Source organism: Sinocyclocheilus anshuiensis, unplaced genomic scaffold (assembly GCF_001515605.1).
Source record: "Sinocyclocheilus anshuiensis isolate Anshui unplaced genomic scaffold, SAMN03320099.WGS_v1.1 scaffold461, whole genome shotgun sequence".
Lineage (NCBI taxonomy): Eukaryota > Metazoa > Chordata > Actinopteri > Cypriniformes > Cyprinidae > Sinocyclocheilus > Sinocyclocheilus anshuiensis.
In genome coordinates, this window is record NW_015541005.1 from 101079 (window position 1) to 111387 (window position 10309).

Here is a 10309-nt window from a genome sequence, read left to right on the forward strand (position 1 = left end):
GGCTCAGTTTCGGCACCCGGACTCGGGCCAGCGTATTCGGGCCGATTCTGGCGCGTCATTCATTCCCGTGATTCACACGAGTCCGGCAACCGCATCTGGCCCGAGTTATTTCTTCCGGCTTGCCGGATTTGGGCCGTTATCGGGCCAGATCTTTTTGGCTACTTGGGTCACAACATTTCGGTTTGCCCTGTGTGTTGTTTGAACTAGTTGCAAGGGTTGACATCACGTCACAGGGTTTCTCTTTCTCTCTCTGTTGTGTATGCGCCCAGATGCGTTCTCAGGTACCGAAATTTAGCACCGATTGATTTAACGTGAATCGGTACTCGGTAGTACCGACGCAATTCGGACATCACGTCACAGGGTTTCTCTTTCTCTCTCTGTTGTGTATGCGCCCAGATGCGTTCTCAGGTACCGAAATTTAGCACCGATTGATTTAACGTGAATCGGTACTAGGTAGTACCGACGCAATTCGGTCAGTACCCTTAAAAGTACCGAGTTCGGTACCCAACCCTAGGAGCAACACAAAATACCTCAAAACAATTGTGCATGCTTACATAAACTCAAAAAGAGACTTTGCCATTCAGTATGAAAACAGGTCACCTGAAGCAGCAAATACATAGATGGGCTGAAAGAAGTGCGTACGAGTGTACAAATTCCAGTGGAGTGCATGTTGATGCATGCAGGCAGCGAGAGTGAGGAATGCTGGGATTCAGGAGCCTGTGGCTACATCTCCCTCACATCAAGAAACACTGGAGCTACTTAAGGCCAAGGCCAAAACCACACACCTCAGGCTACACACGTTCAGTCACATCAGAACTAGCTATTTGCTGTCTTTATTACACTCACTGCTTGATTTCTCTCTCTCGCTCTTGCATTCGCATTCAAACAACACATACATACATACACATGGTAATAACCACATGTCGTTTGAGTTATCCAGACTTGTGTGCACTTGACTGTAGGGCTGGGCTCTGATGTACTGTGCACTAAAAGCCATGATTCAACAGTAAAAACAGAAAAAGTCCACATAAAATTTCTGTAATCCATTTTGACAAGTAGCAACAAAATAAAGTAATAATAACAGAACTGTGTCTGTGAGTGCAGCCACTGCGGAGATCAAACATGCCTTCACCACTAAGCATACTTGAATACATTTTAATCTACAAAAATATCAGTACACACTGGAGGCAGAGTGCTGAAAACATAAATAGAAAACTGGGAGATAACTGTTAAGAGGTGCTTTCTGAAGCTCTTTGAAGCTGTGAATCAGATATAGATAAACGGGGAGAGATAGATTCAGAGAGAAAAAGAGCAAGAGAAAGCTCAGTATGGGGTCTGGCATTGTCGTGACAGGATGACAGGAAGTTGGGCGGTGTCAGCCAGGAAGAGAGACAGCGAGCCTCTTTTTGAAGTGTGTCTTTGAAAATGTGCCCTTAGTTGCTTCAACTTCTTCATGCTCCTTTTCTCTCTTTGATTAAACATGAGCATTTTCTGTAACTCCTACAAATGTAAAACAATGTGATAGCTATGCGTGTGTAAATGTCTTGTTCTTGTGGGTTACAGATCTTGAGCTGATCGTATAAAATGGCAGGGCCTTGTGTTTTAGCAGAGCTGGCTTCCACAGAAAGCAAGAGGGAATTGATACAGAAACTGATACTCAAGATAGTCAGATGTGACAGAAACAGAAGAAAATGTCCACCTGGAAGTCATGACAATTCAGAGAACTCACCATGTGATAGCATCAGGGTTAAAAACAAAACAATAAAGGAGGGGGAAAAGAATCAATCAAAGCACTACAGGGTTTGTGTTGACACATGCATGAGTTAAAGGATGTACCTTCAATATGAAAAATAAAATAAAATCACTGAATTAGAAATTAAATTATTGCCCTGACGTAATGTGATTTGTTTTTCTTTGTTCACTCAGTCATTCACAATCTGAAATTGATGTTTAGTTGTAAATTTCTAAACACACCCAAGTGCATGATGCACAATCTTATGAAGCATTTATATAACAGGACTGATTCTGTAGACACACTGGACTTTGTGCATGCAAAATTTATTTGGACACTGCAAAGGTTGTGATATGATGTCACACTCCATGGCATCCTTCTTAAAGTCATGCATTCAACATAATATTAAATACAAAATGTAAAAAAAAAAAAAAAAAAACATCTACTCCACTTTATTGCAACACAGCAAACCTGCAGGTTTTACGTTTAGGTAGTGGTAATTCAGCTAAGAGGTCATACCGTGACACATCCATCTTCTATTAGTCACACATCTTCACGTGACTCAAATTCACAGATCAGTGTTCACCACAATTTGGAACGCAGCAGTTGCATTTCCAATTGCCGCATTTGCATGCATATGAATGGAAGTCAATGGAATAAAAAGTATAAGTGTGACCATTCATGATATACATAACCATTTAGTAAGTTTGAGTTCTAGAGGTTTTAATATTTAAGAGTAGTTGTGCATGACTAGTAAAGAAGTGGAACACACAAAATAATTTACAGTGCCCTATTATGCCATTTTAAGGTTGCTAATATTGTTTTATGAGTCTCCTAAAACAGGTTTACATGCATGCAAGGTAAAAAAAACACATTAGTTTTCTCAAAAAATAGATTTAATTTTACCTCATTTCTAAATTATTCGTAAACGACTCGTGCGAAGCAGATCAAAGAATCAGTCTCTCTAAACCCCTCCTTTCCGTGAGTCCTCACTGCTGTGATTGGTCAGATGGCGCAGTCCTTTGTGATTGGTCTAGAGACGTAGAGATTGGCTCTGGATTGGTCTACCGCATACAGTGCGTGTCGGAAACGAAACGTCCACTGCCATGACGGAAATTTTGCTGTTTGTGGGCGGGCAAGTTGGCGACGTAGAACGTGGGCAGACATTATGCAAATGTGTTACTTCTTGACGTAGATCCATAACAGAATAAGATTCGAATTCCTGACGACTCGTTTAGGCGATTGCAAGCTGACTCTATTTTTTTGATAGACAATAACATTATATATCGTCGGCTTCACAACTTTACAGATAGTTTATGTTCACATACAGCTACATGACACTGCATGAAAGGTAATATTCTAAAAAGCATAATAGGGGCACTTTAAGAATCTTCACATACATATTTTCCATACAATGACAGCTCACAGTGACCATGAGCTGTCTATTAAAGGGGTCATATGATGCGATTTAAATTTTTCCTTTCTCTTTGGAGTGTTACAAGCTCTTGGTGCATAAAGAAGTTGTGTAAAGTTGCAAAGACTAAAGTCTCAAATCCAAAGAGATATTCTTTATAAAAGTTAAGTCAACAACCCCTACCTAAAACGGCTCGTTCTAACACGCCCTCACATGTCTATGTCACGATGTGGGAAGATTTGCATAACGCCGCCCAAATGTTCACGCAAAGAAAGAAGGCGTAACTTTTATTCTCGCTGTAGTATTGTTGCTGCTGCCATGTCGTGAAGACGCGTGTGTGTTTGTGTTCTGTGTTTCGTTGTGAAAGCGAAACTACTTTGTTTGGCCTTCCAAAAGAGGACGATATCCGCTTCGTCGTGCCTAGAGCTGATCCATGCTGGTCGCTGAGGGAATACATCAACTTCACGCTGTGGATCGGCTTTCACCGTGGACGAAGCGGAGTCCAGCCTGGGGTCGTCACATGTGGTTACCGCAAGCCCGCCGGACGCTCCTTCGCGAATCCGCCGGCCTCGCCATTCTCAAGCCCGCCCGCCGCCACTCACTGAAGCCGCCGGCCTCCGCTCACTCTAGCCCGCCGTGTGAAACTACTTTGTTTGGCCTTCCAAAAGAGGACACGACTAGAAATCAGTGGTTAAGTTGTATTTACAACACTGTTCCAGAACAGTTCAACCCAAATATTCAGATGTGTGCAGCGCATTTTATGGAGGACTGTTTCCTGATCCTGGTAGAGTAGACTACAATGCCGGCTGTTCTGACTCACAGACTGTAAGTACGTTTTCATTTGAAGGATTTGCCACTGATGATTCAAACACCAGTTTTGAGCAGTGTAGAGTTGCGCTTGTTGTTTGTCGTTTCTCTGATCACAAATGCAGACATGGTTTTATGTTTACGCGGCGCGATGCAACGCAACGCGAAAAAAAGACAGTATTAAGTCATTATAATCTGTAATTATGTCCCCACTGGATGCAACAAATGCCTCGTTTATAATGGGTTTTAATGTTTTTGTCTCGTCGTAATGTTCTTTTTAGCAACATCATATGACCCCTTTAAAGCATAATATCACAATAGATGTAAAGCATTCAGAAGGCAATCAATAGATTTGTGTGTGGAATAAACCAGACTGAAGTTGTTATCTCTGCTGCAGATCTCAAATCAACTATAAAATATAATATAGACATCAATAACATTGTTTCATTAGCTCTCCAGTGCCATAGCCAAACATAATGATAGCAAACCTAGCGCACAATTAAAGTGAACTAATTTATTGTGGTTTTAAATGATGCTTTTTTTAGTTTGTGTTGCAGCTGGATAGGTTGTGGTCACGTTGAACTATCACTGTATAAAAATATCTATATGAAGGTTTTTTAATTAATTAATGAGTGCATAATAATAACATTTTAATTTTGGGGGCATTTTTTTCTCTGTCAATGTGTAAAAAGAGGAATATTCACCCTGTTAAACTTTGGGCAATATAAGGAACTTAAGATGCTGGGTCACGACATCAAATGCAAGAGGAAGTTAGCAGCTTCAAAATGGAGAACTGTGCACAGGGTTTAAACAGGATATCCTCAAAGCGAAAGCACCTCTCCCCTGCTGCCATTCGCCATGTTAGATGTTACACTTAACTTGGCCAAAATCCATAAACAATGCATTTTCTCATGTCAATCATGAATTACAACGTCAACACTTTAAACCGTCAGCCTATGTCCCTAATAACCGCTGCATCAGCAGCATCCCGCTCTGCTTCCAGATCTGTAGTTCATCAGCATCACTTTTATTCTCCAGTTCTGTCTCACTGCGTTATATAAAGCAGATGAGATAACGTGATGTCGCAAATCACCTCATATATGTTCCTATGCAAATTCTCCCTCCCCCTTTCGAAAAGCAGATTCAGACTCACATGTTTCAGAGCCATCTCATCCTCCATCTTGAATCATCACTGTCTGCAGGTCAGCATATGCTCTAGAAACACCTAACATGTTTGTCTGTGTTTATGGTTATGAATCTTAACAGAAAGCAAACTACAGGCCTGACATATTTGGGTCTAAAGGAATAAAGGAGAATTTGCTTCTCTGTCATTGTCAGTCATCTTAAAACGAGACATTTTGACTGCATAACTAGACTTTGTATGGCTGCACTCTCACAATGAAAGATACTTGTATTCCTTGCACTGCTATGATGCATCATTCATGGAAAACATGCTCGGTTCACTAGTAACAGCCCAAATGTTTACACCCTGATGAAGTGCCCAGTTGTCTAAGCCAGTGTTTCCAAACATATTTTTGACTTCCATACGACAACAGGCCCATCAGTAATGTTTAAATACGGCATCATCAATATCAGACCTAGAAATTAATTCATAGTACTAAATTATAATTTTTATATTATTAATATCACTTAAAAAAAATAAATACTTAGGAAAAAGGATTCACAAGTTAGGACTTATATCCTGCAACAAGTGTCACCCAAACAAGTTTATAAACTTGCACACATTACACGCTTTTTTTGTTTTCTTTCCTTAAAACAAAGAGGTTTTAAAAAATCCAAGGTAATTATTTTAATCTATTAACAAGGTAAAAACTAAATCCTTCCCTGGAACCTTTTAAATTATGTCTTAAAAACTGGTATAGACAGTATGATTTCATAACATTCTCATCATGATCTTGTCACTCATAGAATAAATCATAGAATAAATTCTTATTAAGAATGTGACCCATGTGCGACTGCTTTTTCCTTTTCTTATGAAAATCAGTTGTGTGGCATAACTTCCTGCACACTCTCAGAGGAATGGCAAAAGCCAGAATGTGCTCTTCCTTCTGTGTATTAACTTGCCCATGAATGTCAAGCCCTTAAATATCTCTGTGACCCCCAATCTGTCAGCCCAATAGGCTACTGCATATCTCTTTTAGCCAAACACAACTGTAGTAGAAGTTAAATCACGGAACCAGTAGATAGGTTATTTTATGCCCTGCTTACAACCCAAAAGAGAAAGATAGAAATCTCAGATAAATTAAGTGTATTCAGGCGTGACCGTATAGAGTTAGCAAACCAACCTTACCCTGAGGTATAAACTAAAATACAAAGTATCTCACGTGACAAATGAGGAAATTAAAACTAGAGAACAGACAAAGTAGATCAAATAATACTCAAAATAATATTTAAAATAATTTTAAGACATTTGCAGTTCCCATGAAAACGGTATAGGCCTACTTGCTACCAACTCAAATTAAAAATTAATAAATACTTACAAATACAAGAAAGTATAAACCATTATAATGTTTACAAACAACTTTTAAATATAAACGAAGAAAAACAGATATTAATAAATAAATCAGTTTATAAATTAAACTTTTCACTCACCCATCTCCGACCACCACACACTTTATTGCTTGCATTTTCCGATACTTTTGACAAACTTTTGCCGTCTGCCGCTGTAAAACAACTGTGAAGGAACTAAGTTGTAAGTTGTACAGGAAACAAATTAGCTACTTCAGCGTGTCAGTCTCTCTCTCTCTCTCTCTCTCTCTCTCTCTCTCTCTCTGTCTCTCTCTCGTGTCTCTCTCTCTCTCTCTCAAACTTTTGCCGTCTGCCGCTGTAAAACAACTGTGAAGGAACTAAGTTGTAAGTTGTACAGGAAACAAATTAGCTACTTCAGCGTGTCAGTCTCTCTCTCTCTCTCTCTCTCTCTCTCTCTCTCTCTCTCTCTCTCTCTCTCTCTCTCTCTCTCTCTCTCTCTCTCTCTCTCTCTCTCTCTCTCTCTCTCTCTCTCTCTCTCTCTCTCTCTCTCTCTCTCTCTCTCTCTCTCTCTCTCTCTCTCTCTCTCTCTCTCTCTCTCTCTCTCTCTCTCTCTCTCTCTCTATAATCTGCGCACTCGCTCATGTGGTTGTGACAGTTTTGGACGTCGAACTGTGAGGAAGTATTTAACTTTTAAGTGGAAGACATGAACGCGCTTTATATCAGTGCGTTATCTGCATTATAGTCCACAAGGGGGCAATGTCGAATCATCATTGAAAGTGCCGATAGTGCACTTAGTAATGTTTACCTCAAAAAAAAAAAAAAAAAGGTTTTAGCCCTAAAGATCAATACTTGAAACATGCTGTCAAAATAATGGGTACTAATATTTAATAAAGTTTCCAGTCATATACTCCATTTTCCAGCTTTTTTCATTTCTACAGTGGCATTGGTAACTGAAACCTTTGCTTTTGTGTGATTATGCGTCCACTGGTAAGTACAGGATGACTATTAAACGATGGATAAAGAAAGAAAGAAAGAAAGAAAGACTGGACCTTCAGAGTAGTTCATTGACAATTTAGAATTTGTTAAAATTGAATATTTATTAGTTAGGACTATTTTTATTGACTTTTTTTAACAGTGGGGAGGAGGATTCTCATTTATTTGTCAGTGGATTCTCTGAATTGAAATGTGATCAAATCTAATTGACATTTGTGAAAGAACGAAAAAAACGGTGAGGAAGTAAGTTCTCAGAGCTCAGCTGTCATTCATGGCCGCGACGTCACCCTCCTCGCGGAAGAACTCAGCGCTTCTTCATCAATTAAAGCGCAGTTCACGTTTACACTCGTACTGTACGACGCCGAGTACCTGCTCACTGAGTTACACTTATGAAGGTATGCGTTTTCAACACTTTCCTTGGCTTTTGAAAAAACGTTTGTATCGTTACTTTATAATTTATTTCCTTAGTGTTGGAAAGAAGTTTTACGTCCTTGTACATCCATAACTTCTCACCAGTCGTAGTATTCGCTTTTAATAGGTTTGTTTTGTTACTTATGTCTTGTTTTGCGTCTGTTAGGTTATTGCTGGGGTTATTTTTTTATCATATTAAATTCGTTTTAAGAATATTAGCCTATATATCTGTATGCTGAAAAACTGGCATCATCAAGACATTATCATAATGTTTTAGTCATTTTAATACAGTCTATTATCTAATATAGCCTAGTACTTCCAGATTTAACATTTCTCTTGGTCTGTGCACTGACTCTGAGTCTGATCTTCCTGTTTTACTGCAGTCTCCCTGCAGCACAGCCAGCATGGGAACCCAAAGAAAGGACAGCTTCCTCTGGGGGAAAGGTATGTTCCTCCTTAATCATGTTCTTAAGGTTTGAGACTGCTGTATAAGTTCTGTCTCTGAGCTGAACTGTGAATAATGGACTTTAAAGGCCAAATATTCCATTGCATCTGGGACACCTGTGATATCACCTTCATCCAAACTTGCACACTGGACTTTTTGTAAAAGCCTACAGTGTATGTGTGCTATTAAAGAAACATAAAGTAGTTTTAAAAATAAAGATATTATTTAAAATTTGGATAGCTTTTAAACTGTAAATGCAAACAGACTCAATGACACTTTACGATAAAATCATATGCTGTTCCATAGCATAGTCACTGTGGTAAATATTTTGAGTGATTGCATCCACAGAAATTTCAGTGTTGTGTAAATGCAACCACTAATATGCCAAAATACATCCTATGTGGGGCAGTTCTCCAAAACTGAGATAGCAGAGATATATTTATAGCTGAGAAATTTGGGCTGTGTTTGCACAGTTTTCTCTTTTTTGCAATTCCTTTTCTGCATGAGTGTGAGATCGGGCATCTGATGTGAGACTGTTGCTAACTGTTGATATATATGTCATCTTCAGCACCTTCAGCTTTCAATTCAAATGACAAGAGGCAGACTGACGTCCATAAGCATGTGATTCTAGATGATATTCAGGTATATGGCTTTATTCAGTGTCATTCTGCATATAGTATCGTACATAACGATAAAGGCTTTTAAGCAAATAAATACCATTTTCTGCCAGAAAAATGCCTTGCAAAACGTTGTGAAGCAAATGATGCAGCATTTGTAAACTATATGTCATCAAATGTAGACAAAGCTTTGGCGGATCAATTTCTCCACTCTTGCAGAAACTCAGGCTGGAGATCGCAAACATGATGACAGAAATTCAAACGATGGAGGCCGATGATGAGAAGTGAGTAGCCTATTCACCGCTATCACTCAGAGTTACCATAGCAACTAGAAAAAGAATCGATAAACCCAGTATTTGGACATTTCCTACATAATATTTTCGCTGTGTGTAGTTTCTTTCTGTGTTGCACTGCTCTTTATGACAGGGTTTAATCATTGTGGTCATTTTCATATCCACTTTCATAATGTTCACATATGTCACTTGGGTTTATAGCATTTGTTGTTTAGATTAAGATTAGAATGTCTAATAAAATAGCCTCTTTACTTATAGCAATCTCTATCCATGTCTCCCAAAACTGAACACACAAAATGTGAATTCCTAGAGCCAAGCATGTAACAGTAGATTAGGATCTCAAACTTAATGTGCATTCCATAGTCACTGGTCAGCAAAAGTTGCTTTGAGTATTTTCGTATTTTACGTAACAATACATGCCTATACGTGCTTGCATGTGCGTTAGAAGCTGCAGTATTTTCCTTGAATTGAATTCTGCCATGAATGCACAGTTAACATTTGCAGGTTCAGGTTTTTTGCACATCACGAAACACCATCATTGAGCGTGGGCTTGTATCTATTTCCTGTTTCTTGATATCAATTTTACGAGAAGAGCTTTAGCTCTAGATGTGACGTTGTTAATTTTACGCATGGACATGCTAGAAAATGATGAGTTTAGTTTATTTGCATCAGCCACTACACATTCACTTTATGATTTACCTGAATCAACACTATATTGTTATAACATGCTAGAACAGTTCTCATTTTTGTTACAATAATGTCATTTTTTAAAATTCTCCTCTAGTAAAAATGTTATGAAGAACAAGAGAATCCAGTGTGGAAAAAAGAAGTTTAACATGGACCCAGAAAAGGTATGAACAATGAATCATTTGAGTTGCATGCAGCACAAAGCAACGTAATGCAACAGCTTCACAACTACGAGGAGATTTAGCTAAACTAGGTTAAAGGAAGAAGGGGTGGAAAGAGACAGAGAAAGAGAGATAGAACCACATCCTGTGTTTCTGTAGAACAAGTGAGCTGAAGCCGCACTGCATTTTCCGAGTAGCTTGGTATACATGGTCAGTAAAAACAATAACTGCTTTACCCGTACAGTTTTGATCATCTTTC

General features: G+C 38.9%; 2 protein-coding genes across 4 annotated transcripts in view; one reads left to right on the top strand and one right to left on the bottom strand.

The window, feature by feature from the left end:
* The window catches only part of LOC107690233 (ras-related C3 botulinum toxin substrate 2-like), a 19315-nt gene extending 12434 nt beyond the window's left edge, over nucleotides 1-6881 (bottom strand). The window contains exons 1-2 of one of the 2 annotated variants that reach the window (XM_016488487.1): nucleotides 6784-6881; nucleotides 6567-6628 (exon numbers count right to left, since the gene is read on the bottom strand). In XM_016488487.1, the coding sequence (XP_016343973.1) occupies nucleotides 6567-6601 (35 nt within the window). In that variant the 5' untranslated portion in view covers nucleotides 6602-6628; nucleotides 6784-6881. Of the gene's footprint in view, nucleotides 1-6566; nucleotides 6721-6783 lie in introns of those variants that run through there. The other variant, XM_016488486.1, reaches the window with a different exon arrangement.
* Nucleotides 6882-7740: 859 nt separating this feature from the next.
* Nucleotides 7741-10309, top strand: part of LOC107690334 (cytohesin-3-like) — an 8515-nt gene continuing 5946 nt past the window's right edge. The window contains exons 1-5 of one of the 2 annotated variants that reach the window (XM_016488636.1): nucleotides 7741-7831; nucleotides 8231-8291; nucleotides 8861-8934; nucleotides 9129-9193; nucleotides 9987-10053. In XM_016488636.1, coding sequence (XP_016344122.1) covers nucleotides 7826-7831; nucleotides 8231-8291; nucleotides 8861-8934; nucleotides 9129-9193; nucleotides 9987-10053 — 273 coding nt within the window. In that variant the 5' untranslated portion in view covers nucleotides 7741-7825. Of the gene's footprint in view, nucleotides 7832-8230; nucleotides 8292-8860; nucleotides 8935-9091; nucleotides 9194-9986; nucleotides 10054-10309 lie in introns of those variants that run through there. The other variant, XM_016488637.1, reaches the window with a different exon arrangement.